We start from the raw sequence: 27,402 nt of genomic DNA, 5'->3' as shown, positions 1-27,402 counted from the left end.
CAGCACATCTCGAGTTACTGATGTCCCTCCCCCAGTGACCGGATTCCTGGTGACACTGGATACAGGGGGCTCGGGCACTGCCGCCCCTTCTCAGGTCACGCTCATGGGCAGTTGTACCACCACTGGCCACACACGTACGCTACAGCCCTGCCCGCTTCCAAGCCATTTTCCAGGACCAAAGCACTGGAGTGACAGTCCAGCTCACAAGTGCGAGTCTCACGTTTGAAGTGAAGGATTTTGAGTAGCAAGAGAAAAGAATTTGCCCCATTAGATCTGCCCCAAACCCACCTCGCCTATAGCAAAGCAGCGCCAGCAGCTTCCAGAGCTGCTGCTTCCTTTGGCCAATTCCTCTCTTATAGTGAAATCACCCTTAAAAATAAAATAACACGATCAAGTATGAAGCAAACGATTGGCTCGTCACAGAGGGGACTGCAGCCTTGCTCCGAGGGCATCGGGCTGCCAGGGCCTTGGAGCTCCCAGGGGCAGCATCTGCTGCTTCCCTGTTCAACCAGACCTCAAACTCCAGGCACACAAGTTGGGTAATTGTACAATATTTGACTCTTTTTTACTGATGAGCACAACTAGCGACCGCCGATCCACGGGAGAAGAGCGAGCGCGTCGAAGGAGGAAGCGCGGCCGCGGCGCAGCTGGGAGAGGCCACGGTGAACCACCCATCGAGGGAATGGGAGCGCCTCTTGCCACACCGTTTGTGGCGTTGGGAATGTCTCACCTCGCCAACACCAAGCAGCGTTTTCACAGCCAAGTGCAACCTGTACTTACCTTCCCCACCCTTGGGAGCGTGGACCTCGGGCCGAAGCAGCAGCGAGTCTCTGCTTATTGTCGCCGGAGAACGCCAGCAGCACCTCTCCGCGCTCCTCAGCTCGGGAGCCAACAAACACTACAACAATTACAACCCATTTTGTCACTCAGATAGCAGCACTTTTTAATTTTTAAGGTGTGGATTTCTGCCCAGACCTGCTGTACCAGTTCAGGTTCAGAAGTCCCATTATCTAATGATACACCACAAGCTGCTTTAAGGGTTTATTTTTGGTTTTCATTTTAAATTAGTGGAAAGCTGCACCTTTGAACTGTCCTGCAGCCTCCTGCTAATCTGTGCATTAGAGTTAGGGGCAACCTGGCACCAAGAGAATCCCTGCATTGAACACCACCACATTTCCCAACCTGCACTGAACAACAAACCCTTCAATGTCTCATACACTAATCCTCCATCTTGCACAGGATGCAATGAAAATTACTCAGAACACCTCACCAGTTGCTCTAACGTGCTAAATAAACAGGCTGCTGGCAGGTGCCTCCTCCTTGCCCTGAACATTGTGTGAAAATGCTAATAACCCCACCTCTTCGTTAGAGAAATAACCTCACACATTGACACTGCTCATCAGTTGCCTCCACGGCAACCACACACACACACAGAGCACCGTGGGCCAGGAGGCACTTCCAGCTCCTTGCCAAGGAGCCGGCGGCAGCGCTGGCACCACAGAAGCAAGAAGGGCATTTCGGTTTCATGATGGGCAAGTTGCTGCATCCCACCACAGTGCCGGGGGCTCTTTACTCAAGGTGTTTTCCTTAAGGAGGGTTCCCTTGTTGCAGAGGAAAAGGCTTCCAATTTATCAGTCAACAACCATCAAGAGAAATCCCTCTTCAATGGCATCTGGCCATCCCAGGGGATCACCCAATTTTGGTTCATACAGCCTTTGCAATGGATCTTGCTAACACAACTTTTCCTGGGAAAAAAAAAAAAAAGAGAAATAACTTCCAGGTGCAAAACCAGCTACTGAACCAGGATTTTCTGCACAAATTTTGTTACAGGTTTCTCAACCAGCTAACAAAACATCTTCTGAGAAAGCATTCCAGCAGCCTGCAGATAGAACACTGAACCATGTGGCCTCATAAACCTTTGCTGCTCCTGGAAATGATGCTTCAGCACACCTTGTAATAAATCAAAAAACTTTATTTTTAAGATATATTATAAATTTACAACACACCACATCAGTGTCTTCAGTGTGTACGTGTGAGCAGGTTTAAAGACTCAGCATTCATTCTTGTCTCGTTCGTGGGTACAACTTCTCCACACGCTAGAGGTACGCAACCGTTTCGGTCTGAAAAGGCCCGACTTTGCCAACAGCCTCGAGAACTTCCAGGAATATATTTCTCAGAGCAGCAAGTGCTGAAAAGGATAACAAATTAGTAGCCTTTCTTGCTTTTTGCCTGGAGGGCTCCTGTACGGCAGCAAAGCCTGCCGGCGTTCTCACCAGGGAGAGGTCAGCGACCCACGCGAGCACGTCCAGAATGAACCCTGAATTCTACAGGCTCAGTGGCCTCTGCCCGAGTGAAGCTTCATAAAAGTAATGTTACATCTTAGAAACAGCTGTGCATGCCACACGTCAGTGTCAGTGCCGTAGAAAAATTATCATAACGCTGTACCTAATTATTTTATACACAGGTGAAATGAAAAATGTTAAGTCAGTACCTTGCAATATAATTGTACTGGTGCTGCCTTGTGGTTAAGTGCTGGATAGCAAAGCACATTCTTGTACAGTTCATTAAACTATGATAAAAATACGCAAATTAAAAATCTCTACAGGCCTCTGTTACCTGCTGCAACAAAGACACTTTGTTTTGTGGGGCTTAGTTTAAAACATGATCCAATTTCTTCCCTTTCCCCAGAGCATGATATAAAACTATACCCAAATTCAGTAAGAATTTAATACATTTACATTTATTGAAGTTCATGCTGCAAACAGGATCTGCATTGAAGACCTTCAAATCTAGGGCAAGAGGTCCTTAAAAAAACCCCTTTTTGTTATACCCAGATGTCAGGATGCAGGTGAGAACCACCCATGAGCACACATTCCCACCGCCAGGACAGACACCGCTTGCTGTTTCCTCTGCAGAGCCACCCCGGCCGCGCTCACCCACAGCCAACACCAAACCTTCCGACAAATAATCGGCCCAGAGAGGAAGATCCAGTCGGTGGTTTGATTATGCCTCAAAGCACAAGGACTTCTGATCGGATGGAAATACCCAGCTGCAAGTGCCGCTATTCTGCTAGGTTGATAAAAATGTTATTTATTAAAAGTAGAAAACGGGGCATTTACTTTGGATGAGACACTCGCTATCCTGTGCGCACGACTTTCGGCAAATTGCCACTGAAGTAGAGATCCCTGGTAACCTCCGTATCTCCTCCACAGGCAACATCTGCTGACAGCGTTACTGTACATTCGTTTGGTGCTTATTTAAACAACTTTCAAAAATACATTAAAAGATCCTCAGCCCATGCATCGCAACGCCTAAAAAAAATAATCGTAACAGTCCTAACTAAAAATTTCAGTGAGTGTTTCTGGGATATGAAGATCAATCTCCAAAAGACAAGTTTCCAGGAGAATGAGGAAAGAAATGGGGGTCAAGGTTCCACGACACGTCTGCGGGCAGCCAAAAAGCAGCAATTAGCTGGAGGTTTCAGAGCGCTCGCAGGAGTGAACCGTGCACCTCCCCAGCAGAGCACTGGTGACTGCTTTAGAAACCGTGCAAGTTAATTTTCCAGCTGCGTGGAGAACAGAAGTGCCCTTGAAATGGGGTAAAGAGCAGCGAACTCTGAAGTGGCTGGGTCATCCTGTGTGACCACTGCCAGAGGGATGCTGCAGTCAAAGGAAGACTCGTGTTACTGCTCCCAGGGAGAGACAGAACGGCAGATTCTTTGGACTGGACCAGACACTAGAGGTTTGTTAGGAGAGTTATGCTAGCTCAGGCTCACGGGTCAAGACAATCAAGGTCCAAGTTGTAAAGTAGCCACTGGTATTTTTTTTCCAAATACATCCCTTTAAATGCAGCCCCCTATAAAGAGAGTATAAATATGAAGCCCTGAGAACAAACTTCCATATAGTACATTTCTATTAAAAATATCAGTGTTTTGATGACAAAATTATAAGTTATATATCTTTAAATAAATAGCTAGCTTTCAAGAGTCATGTAATATCAAAAGGCAGAAGATTGTCTGTATCAAATGATGGGGCAAAGAACTGTAAGAAACAGACATTGTATCAGCCACCTGCCACCCCATTTCCCTACTACTTGATTTCACAGGCTTCCAGATATTCCCCTCGACCACGGTACGAGACACCTGAATAGGACATGTCCCTGCTAGTTACAACGTGAACACCAGAGAGACAAGCACAGGACCTGTCCCTGTAAATCCTTACTCCTGTGAGTAGTTCTTCCTCACAAAAAACTTTTTTTTTTTTTTTAAAAAAGCATCTATTCTTATGCTTAAGCTCCTCTCACTGGTGTACAGCCCAGATCCACCACTCCTCGACCCTTCAGCCCTGGAACCGGACAGTTTATCACCAGGCAAAGCTCCTACCACACACACTCCTTGTGCCTGGACATTCTGACTCAATAGCAGTGATCCTTCAGTTTTTTGGAGGTTTTGTAAAAAACTGGGGTAATCGATGCTTTTACAAGCACAGTGGACTTCACTCCCTCCTCATTTACTGTGACAAGCAGCAACACCCCCAGGTGTGATGGGGCCACACAGCTTCCCAGTCTGCTGCTAATTCATACCCCAACACCTCCTCTGATGTCCTGATCAATTCTTCCAGTGTTTGTTTAACCTCAAGGGTAGTTTCTGTTTGTTTTAAATCAACTCCTATGCCTTGCTGCAAACATCACACCTCCTAAGTTCTGGCCTCTTTCAGCTACTGGGCACTGGGAACTTCTCAAAAGACGAGCAGGACGATGTTAAAGCCACACTGTTTGCAGATCAGGGAGAACACACTCTCCAAGACTTCAGCTGTGTAAGAGTTGAGCGCTGGAATAACAAAACCCAGGAACAACCACATATTCTCAAGCCTTCAAGCATTCTAGAGGTGCAGTATTCCTTTATCCCTAAAGTCTCAAAATGCTGCTGCAACATCATGTTGTTGAGCCTGGGCATTCTTACCTTCTTCTATTACATAGGCATGATTTGTTTTACTGATTTTTCCTCACTTTATAAAAGGTTTGGTGGCACTGATTCTGTTCTGGCATACCACAGGAGGCAGCTCTGGATAACTTTTATCACCCTGATCAGACTGACACCGAGGAACACGCACAGTTCATCAGCAGGCCCTGGCGGCATCACACTCTGATCCTGTTGCTGTGGGGCTGATGCAGAGATACACAAGCAGCAGAACCTTCACCCTTCAAAACGAGCCACTCCACTCCTCCAAAGCGGGTCAGACACTGCGTTTCAGGAATGCGCCCAGCTTCCACCCCCTGAAAGCTGGGGAGCTGGTTCAAGTTCATCATCCACGTTGCCCTGGCAGCAGGGACAGACAGTCCTGGGGGCAGCTCCTCCCACGCCAGTACAGGCAGGACGAGTGGCTCGCTCTTGCCGTACGGCCAGTCCCCTAGGTTCTGCCAGCAAACCAGATGCCAGACGCTAAAGTTGACAGATGATCCTTGCCTGGCCTGTCTGGAAGCTCTACAGTCACTCCAGAGTCTGATCATGTCTTACTGAAATCAAAAGAAGCATTTCAACAAGCATTTACATTCTATGAAGACCAAGACTGCTACCAAAGTATCTGTTCATTAAGTCTGAACCTGTACTTACTCATTCAGAAGCCAAAACCCCCCCAAACTACAGGGTAGTTTTTCCCAGCTTTGTCTTTTAAAAATACTAATTAAAAGGAATATTTACAAGAATCCTGATTGGCAGAGAAGGACATGCGCCTCTAACATTAAGAGCTTCAAGAAATAGTGTCTTCTGGTAGTATTACAGGCAAAAAAGCTGCAGGGAGTAAGAAAAAAAAATGGGCAAAAGAATCAAAACCTTTCATAACACTACACAGTCACAACTGCTCACGAGTAGTTGTGCTGAACTCACTGGGTTGCAGGATCAGGTTCCTAGCTTTTACGACAAGGTTACAATTTAATATCATGCTGTCAGAGCTGTTCTCAGCAAGAATCCAGGAAATGGTTTTACTGTCCAATTTGAACAGAAGCAGCATCTCTATAAAGCTTGGAATTTCTGAATGTAGAGGTAAATATTTCAGCAGTCATGAACTGTAAAGCTTAATATGAAATTACAAATAAAAAAATATCCTGGGATAGTAACTCGAGATAAAATCTCATGCCGTTTTGATTTCCCCACCCTTCGTATTAATTATGTGAAATTGGCAAGTTCAGTGCCTTGACTGCATAACAGCATAGATTAGATGCCAAGTTCAGGCCAAAACTTGTTGTAGGGTTTCGAGTTGCGCCTTGTTGCATTTTTGTTTAAAAAAACCCAACTGCACCAAAAAACTCCCCTTAAAAAGATGACTTGCAGAACTGTTCAGGATCTCCCTATCTGGCAGCTCACCTCTCTGCTATTTAAGGACAGGGTCCCCATCTGCATTCTGGAGAGGCAGGTCTTGCCTAGCCTGCCTTTCCAGAAAAAAGGGCTGTGAAGCACAAGATGTGGCAGGGATCGTGACAGATGTCAATCACTAATTTGAAAATAAAACCCACTTTTGTTCAGACTGTTAAAAATTAACACCTGCAGAGCCCAGTCATAAAAACTAGCTGGATATTCACAGTGAGTTCTACTCTTAAAAGTTCACAACTCCCATCTGAAATCTTACATCAGTCTTCTGACAAAATAGGAAAGACACAGCCTGACATTCTCGGTATTTCCAAGGCAAAATAAGTGTCAAGAAAAACCACTTCTATCTCAAAGACAGTGATTTCAAGCGTGCTTTTAGATACATTAAACAACATAAAAACCTAAGTGGTTCTGCTTCTTTACAGATCACCAGTGAAAAACCCATGCAAATTAGTTGCTTTTTTGTAAACAGTTTGAAACAAAAGTCAAAAACCACAAGTCTCCCTTTCCAAAACCGTGCACATAAAAATGGAAAAACCCCCACTACGTGAATATATCCCTCCTTGCACTAAGATATGGCAGAGTATGGATGTAGGAACCGCAGCCTACTTGAGAATCCAGGCTTTGGTGTAGTGAGTTCTGTCATGAAAGAGATACTGCATCTTTAACACAGCTGACAGAGAATCTCCTATAACCACTGGGGGACTGCAACAACACTAACGCAGAAAATAAATAGGAAAAAGTAATGCTATTTATTAAAAGAATTCCATCTCTGAATTATTCTGTTTAAATTATAATGTAAGATAAACAAGTTTGGATAGAAATGTGCTTGCTCTCCCAATATTTGGACTTTTAAAAAATGTTTCCTAAGAATCAATTTAAAAAAGCATTTTGTAATTTGATATAGCCATAAATTAATACTGCATGGAGATGATTAATATCCTATGCTAGTGGTCAGTGACCTTTTGTAAACACTAGCCAGATGCTAGCGAAACTGGCTAGAAAACTACTGTCACAGGCCTTTTTAACAAGCAATATCATATTTCTTTCCAACAATCAGATTCTTGTTTTCACAAAACCTTTTCCTATTTTTATTTTAAACCTAATAGCTGAAAACATAAACAAGTCTTCAAACCTCTTCCACTAACACTAAATCCACAAGGCAATTAACTTCAGTTGGCCGTAACTACAGCAGCTCTCGTGTGAGAGACCCAGACGGGATCCTCCCGCCTCCCCTTCCATCCGCCCCCCTCCCCGAACAATCCGTGCACCCTGCCGTTGAGCGAAGGTGAGGCGAGGGGCAGTAGGAAGTGGCACAGTGGACTGGCATTCCCCTCTACGTGCGGTTCAGCGTCTGGAAGATTCGAGAGATCTGTAGCATGACGGGCCCAGTTTCTGGATCGTTCATCCACTGAGTGCTGTTCAAGGGGTTTTCAAGCATATCCTCGAAGGCTGCCAAGAAATGGAAATTGCAACACTTGATTAGTCCTTTCGTTAGCAAAGGCTTCAACGTTTGGGATGCCTCAGCAACAGGATGGTTACAAATAGCTACAACCCCAAGGCAGTGGGCAAGCATCACCCAAACCCGGTGGGAACACACATCCTGCATTTGCCATTTGCACTCCTCAGTCTCCACAGCCCGGGACGTTACAGGCTGTTACACTTTACCCATTCCTCAGCATTAAATTCACTGCAGATGGAGGCTGATTAAATACTCAGCCTGGATTACAGTCCATCTCACAAAACCTCAAGGACATGAGCTAAAGCCTCAGGAAATGGCTACACGCAGTAGCAGGGAACACACTGTGCGGTTCATACGCTTATGGAAGCCCATCTCAGCACGGGGTCATTCCTGCCAATATGGCTATGGGGAGACTCCTCAAATCAGAGATTTCCTATATCCTAGCCCACATTCCTTATGGCTAGTTCCTGTGCCAGTACCTTTTTCCTCCCTGGTACTTAACCAGGACAGTTCGTAGGAAGCACTGTCACCCCCTTGCTTCTGTCACCTTTCCTGTGCTGCACTTTGGATGTCCTATGGCTACGCTCTCCTAACATCTCTGAAGAGAAAACTAAGCCAGCGAAATAAGAAGCCGGTATGACAGAGGCTACCCAAGAACTTGCAGCAGAGCCAGCAGAAGTGTGGCCTCTTGAGCTCCCAAACCTCAGAGCTGTGTTTTCAGAGAGGCCCCTGGAGCCAGAAGGGGAGCAGCACGGGCTTCCTCCATCCTGGGGTGTGGAGAGCAGAGGATGTCAGGGGGGCAGCCGGTTCCACCTGCCTGGACACAGGCAGAAGGGGAACAGCTATCCCTGCAGACAGTTACCTCCATTTCTGAACAGTGACAGCAATCCAGATATTTAAGAGCAGTTTCATGTTTCGATCCACAGCTATCTTTACAATAAGCTTTGTTGTTTTGTTTTTTAAAAGTGTGCTAGCTTTTACCCTTCTACTTATGCTGAAGGAACCAGACAGCTACTGCAAGAGCTAAGCTGCAAATCTGGCAGAAGAACCATCCAGACAATAATTTATAAGCCTTATGACAGACACTGAGCTGGACTACTGGACATTTGGAGCAGTCATTATGGAACGGGACAAAAAAAGCAGTTGCACATCTGACCTATTCAGAAGTCACCAAAATGTCAGCGTTGTAAGAGTCTGGCAGACCGGCCCAAGGTCAATGTCTTAATTCTCCCAGGAGTGTTAGTGTACAAAGCTCCAACTGACATTAGTGGGAGCTGTAAGTACCCAGCACCTCTGAAAGGCTCATCATTAATACCTTGCTCAAGGTCAGGCAGCATGCCTACAGAAAAGCCCAGAATAAAGCACAGCTCTCACCTTTCACCACTTTCCTATTCTTTTACACACTCAAAAGCTTAAAACTAAAGATTTAACAACATTCTGTAAGTATCCAATTAAATGCAAGCATTCATTATTAAAATCTGTGACATAAGCAACTTGCAGATGTATCATTAGGAATATATTCTCTGATGTTCATCCAAGCTTTACAAGTGCATATAATGGCATTTCATTTTCTATTTATATTCTGAGCTGCAGTGTGGAACCCTCATTGAAATGAGGAGACCATTTGTTCAGAAGTCAGAGTGGGAAGGTTCTGCTCTTGAATTATTTAAAGGCTTGCAAACTCTCCTAATTACATTTAAAGTTGTATTTTTAAAAGCGCTCTCGAAAGAGCTGCGTGTGCTCCCTTTATTTAAAAGCACTGCTTCAAATAAATTTTGAAGCCAAAGACTAAAGGCAAAACTTTTTATATACATCACAGAGCCACTGTCATTCTTCTGTATCGTCCTCCAGCGGCAGAGAGACCAATTCATCAGAGATTTGTGTTTCAGTGTCAGGCTCATCAGCTGGGTACTTGCTGTGCTCGCAGCTTTTCTGACCATGAGCACACAGACTTTACCACGGAGCTGAAACCCAAGCAAGGGGAAGTGTATTTTCACATACGTTATCTCAACTTTGCTAGGCAAGGCCTTAGTTCAGACTTCTTGTTTGGATACTCTTCCACAAGTTATCTTCTGTCTCAGTGATCAGGCCTCAACACACAGTAAACTGGAGACAGCCTTGTTTTTTCTGTGAAATAATCAGAGTTCTAGACAGACATTCCTGATTTTTCCCCTCATGGCCAAAGGGAGCACACAAAAGGTCTCCTAAATCCACAAAAGCATTGCAGCCAACAGCTATTAAAGTTCTGAGTTCAGCAAGTGTAATCCAGTAGCCTGGGGAATTAGTATCATTTCTGGGACAGCCCCAAGTTCTGTTCTGGGTTTAGCTGAGTTGCAGTATGAAGCAAACAAACAATACAGCTGCTGAAAGTGAGGAAAAGGGTACAGAGCTGCACCTAGCCCACAAAGTGTGCTGGCATCATCCAGTCCCTACTCTTATTCGCTAGCAACTATAGAGACAGTGTGTATTTATATATATCTATATATCTCTCTATATATATACCTATATATCTCAGGAACGCAAGCAGGACTTACCTAGTAGAGTTTTAGGGTTGGTTAGCCCTAACTGTACCACTGGGTTTTCTAAGATGGCTTGGAAGAGAGGGCTGTTGGTGTCAATACCTTTATCTAAGTCCTCTGGAGAAGGCTTTCTGTCTCCCAGCAGCCATTCACACTGAAAGAAATCACCAGGCACAACAGATTTCATGATTTGATACACTTTCAATCTGATGGAACCAAAGTTTTGACAATGTGGCATGTTAAAAATATTTTTCCTCTCACAGTTAAAGACTGAGCGATACATTTCTTTCCCCATGAAATTACTATTTGTTTGTGTGTTGCTCCCACAGAAGTCAACTTTTATTTCAGTTATACCAACTTTGGATGTTTCAAAGCTCAGGGAAGATGTGTGTTATCCGACAGATGCACTGCCTCAAAGGAACCCCATCAACGTAGTTATGATGCAGCAGCCTGAAGTACCACCCAGCCCAACATTCCCCCGCTAACAGTAGCCAGCACTGGATGCTTAAGAAGAGAAGATTCCTTGGCTGTCAGCTGTGTCCACACCATTTTCCTTACGGTATCATCCACTAGCAGGGGACTAATCAATCTTGGAAAACTGTGGAATGCATTGCTGCAGAATGGTAACTCACACACTGCACGGCTTGAATCTCTTGCTTGATCATTTATTCCTGCCCTTTAATCAGTTATTGGGAATACCTTTTCCTTCCTCATGACAGCATAATCTCCTTTGCAGCCTCTGGTGAGGGAGTTTCTCTAAAGCTTTTTGAAAATCCACATATGTTACCCCAACCAGACCAGCCTCAACCTCACCCATGCCGAGTTCCTCTAAGAAGTCTAAAATTAGATACACAACTAAAACAAAGGTTTTAAAGAGGCACAGAATATATATTGCTCATTTGATCTCCAGTAACAGTTGGGCCTTATGATAGATCAAAACATCAACCAATTTAACAATGAAAAGAATCAGCTGAACAGACTATTACAGCAATAAGGAACAGAAATGACATTGTACTCACGGCCGCATTTTGCTGGTTGTTGTTTACTCTGAGTGCATCTACCACTTCTTTTTCATCAAATCCCATCTCCATCAGGGCAATGACAGCCTATATCAGATTTGCACAGCTTAATAAATGTAACATTTAAAACAGAAATGAGAACAATTGTATCCTTTCACCTTCTGTGCAGGAGCTTTTTGTGGGGTAAAAAAACCAGTTTCCATTTCTAGACCACTAAGTAATCTTATCTACAAAGTTTCCAAATACCCTGTATCAAAAGTGTCTTTGTTATGGAAAAAGAATAAATCTTAAGAGTGAAGGTGGTTCCTTTCCTCAACACTGAAAGCTGAGTGCAAGGCAATGAGCAAGCATACCTGGGGTAGAAAGGAGAAGGGCAGGACAGAAACATCTTATTTTAGAACTTCTCCCATGTCACAAAGCTTTTGTTCACATCTCACTGACAGATCAAGCTTCACGTGCACTTGTAGTTCTATGCACTCAATTTAATTTCACTTCCCGGATTTATTATGCTGCTAGTGAGTGTTATGTATTTAGACAAGCGTACCTAGATATTGTTATGAGAATGTTTAATCATTCAGAAACTGTAGCCAGGTCAAATACCTTTGCAGCTTTTAACTGAAATCTCAAGGAACAGCTAGTTGTAAAAACAAAGTGTTAGATTCTAAAGAGCACCTCCTGGTGAGTTTACAGTGTGATAACACCACATTTCCACTTCAGCTAATACCATATTGTGAAAAAACAGCTAACTTCTGCAGTTGCTGCAAGACTTAAATCTGCTGGTGATACTCTTCCTTGCCCCCTAAATACAATAATGCTCTTCTGTCCTTTTCTACAGCAGAAGGACCTGCTCCTTTCCTACAGCCTTTCCTTCCTAGACAGCAGTCATAAAAAGCAATGCCAGAAGTCTGGCAGTTCATTTCAGTCCCATCAGTTAATTTTCAGGTGCAGAAGTAACAGAAATTTAGATACATCTGAGACAGCAATGCATTAATTAGGTAATAGCCCTTTCAGCAACCTGAATTTAAACAGTCCCTAAAGACTTTCACTAAAATACTGCCAAGCCAGCATAATGTACATCTACCCAGATGTCCCACTTCATTTATTAACTAAACATTTATTTGGATTCCATGGTGCCCACGCAGTCCCTTCCAACCCTAACAGTTACATAGGGCGATAAACAGCACGTACTCGTGGGTCTGGACGAAACTCTCTTTTCCTCCGGATCTTCTTGAATATTTCCGTCAGCTCATCCTTGGCCTCTTCCCCACCCGCTTCTGAACTAGGACCCGCAGTCGCTTCAGTGGAGGATGCACCAGCTTCAGCTGTGGCTTCTGATGGAGTCTGACCGGGGAGCGGAGCATCCACTGCAGGGTCGTCTGCGTGTTCTATCAACCACTCCATGGCCTGTGTCACCGACATGCTGAAAAGCAAATTAAAACACAGGGATGAGAAACACTCCAGATGTCTGTGGAGCAGTACTGTACATCTGCCTTTGCATTTAGTCCTGTGGTATATGGACTTGCAGGTTAATTAGTATCTGAAAAGCCATAAATAATAAAGTTTGAGCAAATCTCAGAGCACCTTCATTCTCTGTGCATTCAGGGCACGGCAATCTTCTCTGAAGCCAGGAAGAGGAATAAAGTCCAACTTGGACAGCTGCAACCCAGATTTTAAGAGGCATTTCTGAGGGAGTCACCGTATTCTCCACATCATCTGCTTTCTTTCACAACAGAGAAACACTGACTGCTTGCAACTGTTGACAAAACTGCAAACAAAGCATGTTCCAAATTTACATGGAACCACATCTCAGAAGCAAGCTGCTTTGTTGCTTCTTAAGGAGATCTCTCAAACATCCACCCAGTGATCAAGGAATGCCATTAACACAAGAAAGAAAGTGAAAAACATTGTCTGTGTACAATATGCCTTGAGAAATAGCAAAATTCAACACAGGCGATTGCACTTGCACGTGCACCACTCTGTTCTTCCTCCACTCTCACTTCTGAAGAAATCTCTGATCCCTCCAAGGAGAGGCCAGCCCAAAGGAACAGAACATCACGATCATAACATGGTCACTTGCTGCGCAGCGTAAGCGCTCAAGCGAAGGGATCTTGAGAGCGCCCCAACACATCTCTTTCCAATGAATCCAGAGGGAGAAGCAAAGATAACGATAGGGGCACTGAACATGTAATTTCATTTGACACATGGGAATTATTACATGTTTGTAGAAAGGAAAGCCTTTGCCTATTTGGCTTTTCAGTTACAACATGAAAGATGGAGGAAGTCAGGGGCAAAAGTCTTTGAGCCACAAGGGAGATACTGGAAGAGAGTGACTGGAATATGTTGTGGATTCTCTATCATTAGAAATTTTCAAGAATGGCCTAACAAACCCCTCTCAGGAGTGAGGCAGTCCAGCTGATTCTTCTTAGGGCATGAGAAGAACTACACTACCTCTTATTTTCCTACAGCTGCTATCTGGACTTCATAATATTCTTGGAATGTTTTTAAAAAGATCAGCATGAAGTATTTTTCTACAGTGGACAGACCAACGTGGATGGGCTAGGTTTGCTTTTTTCTCCGCAAAAATCTGAGTTCTAAAGCAGAAGAAAATGTGAGTTTAATGCTTGGAAACAGTGCCAGCCTGGCAGCCTCATGAACCGCAGACCAGCTCTTTCCAGAGCAGGTACAGCACTGATCCCCCTTCTCTGTGCCATCCGCACCTGCGTGCTGCCTGAGGCAGCACTGTTCTTTCAGTTAATGCTTTTTCCAACCTAGTTTTAGGTGACCCACATAAGGAGACTTTAGAAAAAAATGCAGATTTTTTTTTTTTTAACCATATCAAGTAATTTACAGGCAGTGTGCTGAGTACACTTACTGATTTAATCGAAGGGCTTTGACAGCTCTGCTTTCTGGAAACCCCATTTCTGTAAGCTGTCGCAGAGCTATCTCATCCACTCTGTCTTCCTCATCCTCATCCAGCATGGCTACACATACACAAACAAAACAATGTTCAGATTGACTTCGAGCTAAAATAAAACCCTTTCTCAATGGAATGGCATGTGTTAAGTTCAAACCCCATTCTTCTCTTCCATCCCTTCTTTTGTTTCTGCCCCGAATTTGCTATCTCATCATTTAATTTGCTGTACTCAGCTTGGTCCGGCTCAGATAGATTCTTCTAGGACAAAGACTTTGTCCAGATGTGTTCAAGATCTCAAAAGACAGCTAACTTTCACACAACCATGGTATTTCCACATAAGTGAATATATAGGAGATTCCCTGAAGGTCTATTTATCATTTATCTAGAAAGTCAGTTGGATCTGGTCATAGCAGATCTCAAGGGCATTTCCCACAAACTGAACCAACAGCTACACTTTCTCCTCATTTTCCTATCTCCTTGTGCATTTTCAACTATTCTTTACCATCCCTAAAGCACAACTCAGAGTTTTCCAATTTTCCACTACTAATGATTTTATTTTTAAATGGAACTTCTCATTCATCCCACAGGGACTTTATAAATTCACAAGTTTTATACAATTTACATCCACAAAATGAAATCTTTGCCACCAAGTTTGTAGTTGCTTTGTTATTACACCAAGATCTGGACTTTACTCTGCAAGCCCACTCTTCGCTATGGAAGCAAACAAGTTCCCAGGATTGAACTAGTAACTATAAAGATGTGCTCATACCATTTGCCTTCTTAAATAGTTCAACTGCATCTGGGTTCAGTGCTAGCAATTTCTGTGCAACTTCAATGAGAGACACTAAGATCTTCCGGAGCTCTGTCTGGAACTGCAAGAAAGGAAACTGTCAAAACATTTAGACAGGAAGTTACCAGACATCATTGAATCTTAATATATCTATTGTTAGTATCTCAGCAGCAGTCTGGCCCCCTGTGCAGAAGGTTGCTTTATTAGGGCTTTATTTTCATGGCTTAGTCTCTCAAGAAGCACTGGGCCTTTCCTGTGAAGTGCTGCATGTAAGTAAAAGCTACTTGGCTTTTATTTCTACCTCAGCCTGCTGCCCAGTACCACCATAAGATGTGCAATCCTCAAGAAAACTCATCGCTTCACAGAAACACTTTAATTCCCACCTTGTAGAAGTGTTTTAAGACAACAGTCACAGTAGCTCCATATAAGCACTACTTGTAGCCTTCCTGGTTTACTATTTGCCTTCTAGTAATCTAAATTTGAACAACATGGATCAAAGCTACTTTCTAAACTGAAGCATCACAAATTCCTTTCAGTTGGACATTTGTTTTTAAATAGGCTGTGCTCAGTAGGTCATGGTGGCCATTAAACAGCTTAAACGCCAGCAGTTGTCCCCTCCAGGTCACCAGGGCACACTGACAGCACGCAGTATGTAGGCAGATTCGCTGCTTCATGCCCCTACTAGTACAGAGGGGTGAAGGTCCCCATGCTGCTGAAGACACTCAGAAGCATTACAGACTATCAGCATTCAATTACTGAAATCAAAATTTATGCTTAATTTCTCATTTCAAAACCATGGAAGAGAAAAAAAACACCACACTGCAAACACTGAAGAAATAAACCCCCTTAATTTCACATTTGCCAGATCTTGCACATGTTTACTGAGGCTTTCCCATGGACAAATTTAAAATCGTGATTTAGAACAGTGTTTTATTATCACTAAATAGTATGACCTGTGTCTAAATCTTAAGCTATCTACTTTAATATACATCACATACATCTGAATTTCTCTTGTAAAGAGAATCACATTCGTATGTAAGCAAAAAGGTTATACAAGATAAAAGCCTATTTGCATGTTAGTGTGCGAGTTAAAGTCAAGTCTAATACTTACATCCCTCATGTTGTGATGGGCCACAGTGCGATCTACATTGCGAGAGGGCAGATTTGCAGTTGCTTTGAGAATAGCATCCTTATCAGGAGCTTTCTGCTCTTGTTTCCTCTGAAGGATAGGAAACATGATCAGGTTTCATAACCCATTATCCACAGAACAGAGAACACAGCACAGCGGAGAGCAGTTTCACATTCTTCACCAAGGCATCAAGCAGTGCTCTGTAACTTGCAACTAAGAGAAATAGCAGTCTAGCAGTGGATTAATAGCACCAGTATCATTTTGCAATTATAGAGCAAAACCAAACCTGTCGGGTTGTCCCACTTCCATTCCTTATACCTATTTGTTATCTAAACACGCAGGGAAATTCCAGCATAAAGAAGGAAAGTGATTTATCAAACACGGAGAGAACTCGGAGGCCTCAGTGCCTGGGACCATACTCTGCTCACAGCACGCTCTCTTCAAACCCTGGTTTGGCGAGAGATGCACCAATACTGTGCACAGACTAACACTTAACTGCTTCACACTGGAAGTGCCTCGCTGCCTGCAAGTATCATGCAGGGATATGGTGCCTTGGCTTTTCAGTACATGCTTATAGTCCAGGAAAAAACATAGCAGGGTACAAACTATAAATATTTCCCAGTCTTATAATTTATGCTCTTAAAGTGACATTCTGCACAGCAAGACCCTGCTGAAGAGAGAGACATACACCAGTGCCTACAGGAAGGGATACAGAGACATACACCAATGCCTACAGGAAGCAAGAAGAAACAAAGCTGTGCAAGGATGAAGAAGAGACCTAAAAATTCACAATGTCAAGCACAAGCATCGCTCAAAGTGTTCATGTGATAACGTCAACTGCTGTACCACTCGTGCATAAGCATCATCCTGGGCATCGCTGACGCTCAGTAACAATTACATTCCAATAAAATAAAAAAAGAGTAGTAGAGGGCCAATGTTTCAGCTCTAAAAGACCTGGTTAGAGGGTGACAAGCCACACACAGATAAAGACAGAAGACAGTCTGGCAGCAAATCAACACATTTCTATTGGGTTTTCAAACACAAAGCAAGGCACTTGCTCAACTATGCTTATACAGTTATTAGACGTTTGCTCAAAGATCAAATCTATACCACTTCCACAGGGTGTATCTGCATGCCTTATTTTAAGGCAAATGTTCTCACAATCAAAGTTAAAAATGGAAAATCAGCCTCCTCAAAGTTTGGAAGAAATATGAAATAATTTCCCTAGAATTTAACTGGCAGTATTTGCCTCTACAAACAAAAAGAGTACACCACAGTAATCCTTCTGCAGCTCCTTAGTAAAGCAGTTAATCAAAACAGCCAAGTCGAGAAGTCTTTCAAACTCACTTTCTCCTCTGCTGACACGTCTGCCATTTTGGGGAGTGGAGGTGGTGCACGCTTCTTTATCAAAAGCAAGACATCTAGAAAGAGAACAATACTGAAATACATTAGAAAGCAATGTGAGAACAGCTCTTGTAAGATACTTCACAAATCCAATTTTTCCTGGAGATGAATTTTGTATTAATTCCACTGTAGCATCAGATCTTTTTCACACTTTAAAACCTGCATGGCTCTACACACTCCCTTTCAGTGTTTGCAATTCCTTAGCACACAGTGAATTCAAAACATGGACTGTTATTAGTTATGCTCTGACTGTTACTGGCTGCTTCTCCTCACACACCACCATTAAAGAAAAGGTATTACAGGCTGCAGATGTCTTGTACATTAACAGTACATCAATTGGCTCACCGTAGTAAAAAAGCATCAGCACTTTCAGTGCTTTTGCTAAGAAGGAAGCAGTAGAGACAGGCCATGGATGGTTTTTGGTTTAAGCTGAGGCCTTCCAACTGCAGCAAGGCAAGGGCCAAGCTTCAAGAAGAACTTTCAGTGACAGGCTGCAGCTCACCTTCGGGTGTGACTGGCAGCAGAGCGACTGATGGTCTACAGCAGGGCTGCATCACTGGTAGCAAGTCTCGAGGGCAAACAAGTCTTCAGTCTCTGATATCCCATATGACCTGGCACCAGCTTGATTTGGACATTTAAGACTAATACTTTCCCCTTAAAAGGCATCCTTTTTCTAGAGATCACGTGACGTTTTACAAGTTTCTAGCACCTCAGCTACTACCTCATACCTTCTAAGGGTGGAAAGACACAGACACACCGCTCAGCACCCGGAAGGGGCCCGTGCAGCATCTGCAATCCTCCAGCCAGGTACGGCCCAACACGCAGTTTTAAGTCCATTGTATGAAGCAGGTAAAAAACAAACACAGCACGCTTCGCCCAACAAGTTTCTCTGGTCTGGCTCAGCACATAACAGCCAAGAGCAACAGCTGGGGAAGGCTGTTAACCCTCATTTGTCCAGCTGATCAGCGAAAGGACCCACATGCTGACTCTTGGCTGCCCTGTGCAGTCAGCCGGTGGCAATCAGCTGTTGGCTGCGATCTTGTCTGCCCTGACAAGCGAGGCACACGGATGAGAGCACGCTGCAGAGGGAAAAGGAGCGAAGAGGCATTCGCATGACAGCTCGCTATGACTACAGAGTTAATACTGCTTAGCTGCTGCAAGCTGCAATTCAAAACTCTGCAGGAGCCAGCACCTCGCCTAGAAATAATACACCACCAATCAGCAAAAATGCTGTCCCTTGCCTTTGCCTAAGATAGCACTTCTCAGCTCTCCTGTTCAGCTCTAAAGGTGATAGGTGACACTGCCTTGGAAGAGACACCAAAGCGCTTGTGTTCACAGCAGCAGTTCTCCAGCCTGCATGAACTCAGGCAAAAACGCAGGAACTCTACTCCTGCTGAGTTTCTGGTTCAGACGCTATTTCAGTCTACAGCAGTCCTGCTTCTCTCACTTTCTGCACCGGTGCCCTTTTTCTCCAGAAGGGGCCATTAGCTTAAGCTATCTAGTAAAAACCGACTCCAACTCCCAACTTTGGATCTTTTGCTTCACAGTAATCCTTTACACCTTAAACTTCAGAAGCAAATACATACCTGTCCTGGTTTCGGCTGGGATAGAGCTAATCTTTCTTCTTAGCAGCTAGAACAGTGCTGTGTTTTGGATTCAGTGTGGGATTTGATATGAGAATAATGTTGGTAATACACTGATATTTTTAGTCGATGCTAAGAAATCAAGGACTTTTCAACCTCCCATGTGTGCAGGTACACAAGAAGCTGGGAGAGAGCACAGCCAAAGCAACGAACCCAAATCGGCCGATGAGATATTCCATATCATGTAACGTCACGCCCAGTGTATGGAGGAGGGTTGGGTGGGAAGCCCTCGCTCTTCCAGGATTGTGGTTTTAGGATTTTCCCTCCTTCAGGATTGCCAGCTGGGAATGGGCTGGGCATCAGTCAGCAGGTGATGAGCAAGCGCATTGTGCATCACTTGTTTGTGTATTCTATTATTACGATTATAATTATTATTTCCATTTTTATTTCCATTATTAAATTGTTTTTATCTCAACCTACGAGTCTTCTTGCCTTTACCTCTCCACTTCTGTCCTCCACCCCCTGGGGCAGGGGAGGATGAGCGAGTGGCTGCGTGGTGCCTGGCTGCCGGCCGGGTTTAAACCCCAATACCTCACACACCCCAGCGCAGTCGGTGATACTGGAGCCTGATGGATTCTGACCTGCGTTTGCAGAGGACAGAACGAGACCTAAACTATAGATACTCGGATACACTTCAGCAAGCATCCTTCTGCTTGACCTGGAGACCTCAAGAAATCCCCCAAAAGCACTGGAATACTCAGCCATGATAACTATTTTTTGAATCATTTTGAAGGATAAATGATGCCCTGGAGGTTGAAAAAAATTCCTTTAAAGGGAGACAAAAATAATCTGTTTAATTTATTGACTTAATGAACACTCCTGATTCCTTTTCAACTCTTAAAAGGAAGAGGGAAGAAAAGCAAACCGCTCAAAGTGCTTTCTCTAAGGGGGAAAAAAAAGTCTTTTTCCTCTTCCTCTTCTGCCACCTTATTAGCTTCCTATGTCAAAGCAGAGAGTAGATATTAAAAAGATCACTGTTTGGAACTTGCCAAATAGTTAAACACAATCTTAAGTTTCCAGGCTGATAGGATTAAAACCCAGACAATCTTACCTCTATCTTGAATGTTTTCCTCCAACACTGTTTTTGCATCTGTCAGCACCTTCTCAGAAGTAGCATGTATCAACTTATGATGTGTCACGGTTTTTGGATCCTCCAAGCTCCCAGGTACACACTGCAGAATATAATAAATATTGAAGATCAGACAACAGAAATAAGCCTACTGCATGAATCACTGCATTTTGCACTTAAGGTTCTCCACACACAAACTGTGCCATCATTTACTATCTGCTTAATAGCTTAAGTAACAGCACAATATGCTAGAGGCCAGTGCACAGAACGTGTTTTATTAAAAAACTGAGGCTTGATTTGTGCTGTAACAGTGCTGACTGTGGTAGGTTTCTACCTGCATATCCAAGCTCCTGGCTGGGAAGAATAATCAACAAAAGGAAGGATTCTACCCTCCCTTCCTCAATATCTAAAACACTTCTTTAAACATCCATTTTCAAAGACCTAACGTTACAGCCCAACCACCCCAAACGAGCCCTTCAAGGGCACCAGCCTATGCGAGTGGATTTATACTTTTGCAGTACAGTACGTCTCTATCACACTTAATTCTGAGTGCTTGGTCCTATACTCAGGCCTGGAGGTCTGGAGCAAAGCAAGGACGCTCTAGGAGCCACAGCGACGTCAATCCTGCAACAGATCACTAAGGTCACTCAGTGAGAAGTCTGGGGGCAGCAATTAGTATCATGAATTAAGAACGCAAATCTACAAAGAGTATCCAGTGTTTTTGCAGAAGGAAAGGCTATAATAATGCAGTATGTTTCTCATTTGTAACTGGTGTCAAAGTAGAGGTGAAACTCTCTGCTTCATCTATTAATTATTATTTACACACACTGTTAGACTAAACAAGAAACTGCCAGCAGTGATTTTGGTATGCTTGACCTTAAACTGGGAAGAAAACTGCAGTTTCTGCACCTTGTTTCAAGCTGAAATCAACAGATTTGGCTGCCGAAGCCCTAACCTGCATTCCTGCCGAAAGTGCTGAACAAGAGTTACATTCACAACTCTTCTTCGCAGCCAGCATACAGTAAATTTGTTCCTACATAAATATTGGGCTCAATTCCTTATTACAATTTTAAATTCTGTGTCAATTAATTCACTAGGAAATCAAGTTCAAATCCTGAAAAAAATCCCAGTGTGCGCACACACGGGCCGTGGACTGACTCATCTTCACACCAGAGTGGCTCCCAGATGCCCTGTGATAGATTTCAAGAACATTACATCAGTGCATCTAGAGACTTCTAATTTGTTTGAGTGGAAAAAGAAAGCATAGTGGTTGCAATTCCAGAAAGGCAAAATTAAAAATAACAACCTACCAAAACCATGAAATTGATGCTGCCGTTCTCGCCACAAAATAGGACGCTTAATACTGACCTCACCTGCTCTGCTCAGAAGCAGCTTTTAATGACACTTCTTTCAGTACGTTTCTGCCAAGCCGCTGTTACCGTGCCTGCAGAGGAGTGCGTTCACCCTTCACCTAACAGAGCCATTTCCAGAACCCTCACTGTAATCAGTGCTTCACTTTGATGTAGCACTTAGTCCTGTTCATCATACCTATCTCCAGCCCCTTCAAAGGTATCCTTTTAGCCCCTCATCACCTTTTCTGTTGTGACTGCAACTCAGCTACCTGCTCTTTTTCCAAACACAGTGCACTTGTTTTCAACCCAGATCTTCAGCTCCTCATCTGAACTTCTGCACAGCTGTGATGCCTCAGTAAAACTGAGGCTAGAATGTTTGAGTCCTGCTTTGTATAACAGTAGCTTCTTACTAATCCTTCAGCATATTAACTACTGAACAGAAGCCAAAGAATGCATTACAGCCTAGAAGCAGCTGGGAGTACCTCCTGTAATTGATCTGAGAAGTTACCCAAAATGCATGAGAGTACATCAGTGGAACACCTCTTCTCCACGCAAGTTCAAAATGTTCCTGTTACAGATCCAGAGAGTCAGACCCCAGAAGGAAGAACTTGAAAATGAGAGATGGGAGGTGCATGTTTGGGGTGGGATAGGACTTATCCATTTTTTTTCCCTTAGCCATATAAAGGGGGGTGTGGGTGTGCAACCATAATACTAGTAAGTGTACTAGCAAGGTGAAAGGTATACTAGTACTATACTACTAAGGTGAAAGTGAAAAAATGAAAGTTGCTGTTTTAAAAGAAAATTCCTATGGACACCTGTTCTTATTTCCTGTTCCTCTAACCACTTTATTAACAACTGCGTAGAATAATAAGGCATATATGGACAGTGCCTACATCAAAGACACTACTTAGTGAAATACTGATCTTTAACATTTTAACATGCCCTGGAAGTAAGAAGGCCATAACAGGCAATGTCTCTACTAGCTCTCAACAGCCCCCCAGGAACTACCATCACTAATCATCAGATCTCACTGTGGAATCTTGCTTCAGGAGAACCATATCTGCCAAAATACAGTAGTTTTTGGATTAAATACTATGCTTTAAAGTGTAACTGAAAACATTTTCCTGCCCAGAGAGAGAACAGCACTGCTAATCCACAGGAAGAGCAGTGAAGAGGAGAGGAATTCCCTGCACAGTGCAGAGGAAGCATCTGTCACACAAGTGAAAGGAAGTCAAGAAATCAGGGTGCACCTTGAAGCAGAGAAATTGGGGTGCGTCTTGCTGCCCCAGGGCCTGGCTGGGGTTAACGAGCACTGTTCCCCCAGCAATGCTGGGGAGGATGAGCCCTCTCATCTTTTTGTACAAAAGGATTGCAAGGAGAGGATCTGCTGGTTCATCGCTCTGCTTCCAGTGTAAATATTTGCATTTCTTTTTAACGCTGGAGTTTACAGCAGGCTGCTTTGCCAGGCAGGTGAGAAATCTTTTTTCACGTGTGCCTGAGCAACTGCTGAAACTGTAAGCCCTGGTGATGCCAAATGCTATTTGCAAAGCTTGGAATCCTGATAAACCACAAGGCTTTGTTTGTTTTTAAAATGAGAAAAAGCATTTTTCGTTTGCTTTTATTAACATTTGAAAATAGTACTGACACTCCCTACTACTAAGCTTGGGTGGTTTAAACCATTTGCATCCCTCACAAAGTATCCCAAACATGCCCAGGGGCATGAACCTACCTTATCTTTGAGAACTAGCACCTTGCATCTCTGCTCTCTTACCACGCTTTAAAATCCAGGCGAGTATCACTGAAGCAGCTTAAGAAAAAGGGGAACAGAAGCACAGAAGCATTAAAAGCTCACCCCGCGCTGCCAGGAAAGTTACAGGTAGAGCTTACGCACACATACAGCCCAGTTGTGCATCCCGAGTGCGTGACCACAATTTACAGAGGTATTGCAGAAATACTGCTGAGTCTCAGCAAGAAGCAATGGTCTCTTGTGATTCGAGTACCAGAACCAGGACTGTCTACAGCACTGCTGACCACCACTGATGCAGTGCTGTACCTTGGGACTGTCAATGCTAGGCACAAGAATTATGGATCATAAAAAAAATATTTAAGTTAAGCTTGAGTTTCTGTGGTTAAGCTGACCCTTTTCAATTCTGCTTCCGAAATGAAGAGTTGCTTTTTAAGGAAACCCCAGGAGAGCTCCGGGCCTGCTGCCACTGAGGTGGTGAGGACTTGCGCAGGGACAAGTGACTGTTCCAAGAGAACACTTTGATGGTGGAACTTGAGTTAAAAAATAACTAGGAAAGGAAATGACTTATTATTAGGTATTTGTTCACAGACTACATGGACAGCATTACTAAAGGCAGCAGTTTAACAACAATCATCACTAAACTGTTAGAGGTCAAGAGATAAAACTAGTGGGAGGGGGTTTTTGCCTTTTTTTTTTTTTTTCAGAGAGTAACAAAAAACACCCCAAAACATAAAATTCGGGGGGGGGGGGGGGGGGAGACAGACAGACATCAAGAGTGACACTTCTGAGATCAGTAAGCATTTGAATGTTACAGAGGGAAACTGGTCACCTTCCTAGTTCAAATCTCTTACAAATATCTTCCTCTGCTTCCTGAAAGAATGATTTGAAAGACTTTAGGGAACATAATAATCAGCATCTTACAAGATATGGCTGCATAAATTATCTCAAGGTGCTGTCAAGATTCATTGCAACATATCCCTGCTCAGGAATCATGATTTTTCCATTTCTATTTTTCCCCCTCCATAAAACTATATATTATCCATAATGGTTATGCAAATTCACACCATTAGCACAAAGCAGCAGAGAGAAAAATCAAACATCATGCCAAGTTATCAATTGTCTTCTGCCCTGACTCGCACTGCAATGCAAGCATCTATTCAGTTAAGCTTCCTGATAATTAAAGGCCTTTCAGCTCTGCACATATGCATGTAATCATTACCCCACCCTGTTTTGGCAGTCTTTGCACCACTCTTCTGCTTAATCACTCAGCTGCACTGAAGGGGGGACAAGAGGGGAGCACTAAGCTTCTTCCAGGAACTTAACAGTGTGGGGGGCCCTGAACCCCACAGCTTCCAGCAAGGCACCCCTGTTTTCCCTCAAGAAGGTTCCCACCTACCTCTGGCAAAGCAAACCCCAAAGTAGCCCTTCTCATCCCTAAATCAAAAAGCACTTACTAAGACAACAAGACAAGAAAAACAGCATGTGCTGTGACCTGTACTTTCCAGGGGTTCTGGTTGAAAGCAAACAAGTAGCAGGCCCGAGGCAGAGGGCACTTGGGCTGCTGGCCACCTTCACAGCATGCTCATTCACAAAATAAAACCCTTCACCCTTCAAATGGGGGTTAAGGAATTACATATTACAGGTATGTTCTCCTATTGCAAGTGTGTTTTATGAAAAAAAAAAAAAAGAAGTCTTTGCAAGACTTTGAAGACAAAAAACACTATTAAATGTGGTTTAGTAAATTGTGCTCCCAGAGATGGGAGTAGAGGCTCTTGCTTTTGCCACTCGGAAGTTACACATCTCTCTCAGCAAAGCCCTCAGCAAGAAATTCAGCAGGTTATGACTCAAGCTGCCAGACTACATTGTGTTGGTTCCAGAATGACAGATTTTAGGACAGCCCTAGTCATGGGTCACAACCTTACATGCTGTTGTTGTCAATCATGTTTTTGCTTTAAAGTAAGACACTGTCATGGCAGATCTTCAAAATTCTGTCCGATAGTTTTGTAACCACTGGTTTTAACATATAACACCCACGAACATATCAGTGGTAACTGAACATGTGAGTACAAAGAGCCTGTGTTTTCCAGCTCAACTTCTACAGACTATGTCTGTGTATTTTTACACGTTTTCTCTCACAGACAGTGATTAGTAATTTACCCTTTGGACACACCCATTAAGACCTTACCGCTTAGAGCACAGGGAGAGCGTTAGAAGAGCCCATTATCGCCCTATGAAAATCCAACTAGCTACTGTGCCAACACAGGGTAAGGCTGTAGGAAGACTTTTTCAGAAAAGGGAAGTTGTCCTCCATAAGTTACTACTTTCCTTATTTGTTCTTAAGTAGAAAAAAGAAACAAACCAGGCTGTAATTTCTGAGGAGAAATCATCAGAAGCCAGTCCACCAGACTCTTGCAACGCATGGCCACTGGTTCATAAAGCACACACAGGAGCTGGTGATCTCTAGCACTACTGCAAAACACACGCCAAATTCTGTAACTAAAGGTTGCAAAGTAACTTCCCCCCAAATCCTCCTCTCCAACACACAAAACTCTTGAAATAGACATTTTATTTCTATATGGCACAGTTTCGCATAATGTCGGGGGGGTGGTATACACGGTAAAGCAGGAAACCGGAACACAAACACCTGTTTACTTGAGCTACTTTTTGGGGTTTGTTTTGGTTTTTTTTTTTTTTTTTTTTTAAAAAAAACGTTTACACAGCGTTGGTAAAATCTGTTTTCTTCACACGGGGACTTGCCTGCCCTTCTCCTCGACCATGATTTTCAGTCCCAGCGCGGACCACGGCGCGTACCAGAGAAAACGCCGAGATTTTGGCGCTATCTCCGCCTCGCACCCGCTCCGGGCTCACCGCTCCCTCCCAGCGCCCTGCACGACCCACCACACCCGAGGGTTTCCCAGGGACACAGGGCAGCCCCGGGAGCTCGCCGGGGGAGCCACCAGCCCCGGGGGACGGGACCGGACACCCCTCCTTACGTGCTTCAGGCACCGCTCCTTCAGCTTCTCCACCGTGGTGTCCTCGGGGACTTCCTCCAGCCACTCGGCGCCCTCCATGGTGCACACATGGAGCCTCAGCACCTTCCCCGCGAAGATCTTCTCCTCCTGCACGAACATCGCCCCGGGCCCCGCCGCCTCCGGCCCCCGACCTGTCCCGGCGACGCCTCACCAGGCCCCGGGCACCGCCGTGCGCCGGGCCCCGCGCTACCGCCCGCCCATGAAGGTGACCCCGCCAGGCCCGAGGGGAGCGGCGAGCCCGGCCGGGCCGTGCTAGGAGAGGGGGAAGCTCGGTGGAGCCCCCGGCGGCGCTGCCCCGCCCGCCGCGCTGCCCCGGCCCCGCCGCCGCTGCCGGCACCGCCTGGGCCCGGCCGTCCCTCCGAGGGGACGGGGGCGCTCCCGCGGCGGCCGGAACCGGAAGGGCGCGGCGGCCGCGGTGCATATTGGGAGATGTGGTTTTCTACAGCGGCGCCATGGCTGCGCCGGAAGTGAAGGCCGCGACGGCTGCGGGCGGGGCGGGGGCACCCCCGGCTGCGCAGGGGAGTTTTTTAAATGTTTATTAGCGGCTCCGCGGCGGGCGGGGCGGCTTTGTCTAACAACAATAAAAATATTTTGAAAAAAAAAGTGTTTTCCCAGAGCATTGTGGGAATGGCAGCCTCTCCCTTCGCCCCGGGGCACTGTGGGAAGTGTAGTCTCCCCCGGTGCATGCTGGGAGCTGTAGTCCAGGGCGCTGAGGCCTGGGCCAGGCCGCTGCCGCCGGGCCGGGCCAGCGCTGGGGGAGCGGCTGCCCCGCAGGCCACCCGCCCGGGGGGGCACCGGGAGCCCCGGCCGGAGCCTGCCCTCCGCGCCCGAGCGGCACGGGACGGCCGGGGGACGCGGCGTTCTCCCGTCCGCCGTTAGAGGGGGACCGCGAGCTGCCGGCGGGGCCCGGCTGCCGAGCCGGGGATGCGGCCGGGGCCCGGGGGCGGGCGGGTGGCGG

General features: G+C 44.8%; 1 protein-coding gene across 6 annotated transcripts; it reads right to left on the bottom strand.

Moving 5' to 3' along the window:
* Positions 1 to 1,951: 1,951 nt before the first annotated feature.
* On the bottom strand, positions 1,952 to 26,803 carry UBAC1 (UBA domain containing 1). Of its 6 annotated transcripts, none has more exons than XM_074846569.1 (12): positions 26,406 to 26,475; positions 25,772 to 25,881; positions 20,296 to 20,416; positions 19,683 to 19,825; positions 17,545 to 17,635; positions 16,180 to 16,287; positions 15,048 to 15,165; positions 14,237 to 14,345; positions 12,553 to 12,784; positions 11,365 to 11,451; positions 10,361 to 10,499; positions 1,952 to 7,816 (listed from the first exon to the last, which is right to left on the bottom strand). In XM_074846569.1, the coding sequence occupies exons 3-12, from the start codon at positions 20,332 to 20,334 to the stop codon at positions 7,701 to 7,703; spliced, it is 1,182 nt and encodes a 393-aa protein (XP_074702670.1). In that variant the 5' UTR covers positions 20,335 to 20,416; positions 25,772 to 25,881; positions 26,406 to 26,475; the 3' UTR covers positions 1,952 to 7,700. The 6 variants fall into 6 exon arrangements, with proteins under 6 accessions (XP_074702670.1, XP_074702671.1, XP_074702669.1 ...); XM_074846570.1 differs by lacking the exon at positions 25,772 to 25,881 and adding an exon at positions 20,853 to 20,937 and having other exon boundaries at positions 26,406 to 26,465; XM_074846568.1 differs by lacking the exon at positions 25,772 to 25,881 and having other exon boundaries at positions 26,406 to 26,803.
* Positions 26,804 to 27,402: the final 599 nt, after the last annotated feature.

Source organism: Strix aluco, chromosome 20, assembly GCF_031877795.1.
Source record: "Strix aluco isolate bStrAlu1 chromosome 20, bStrAlu1.hap1, whole genome shotgun sequence".
Lineage (NCBI taxonomy): Eukaryota > Metazoa > Chordata > Aves > Strigiformes > Strigidae > Strix > Strix aluco.
The sequence above is the reverse complement of the archived record's forward strand: the minus strand, read 5'-3'. Positions and strand labels throughout refer to the sequence as shown.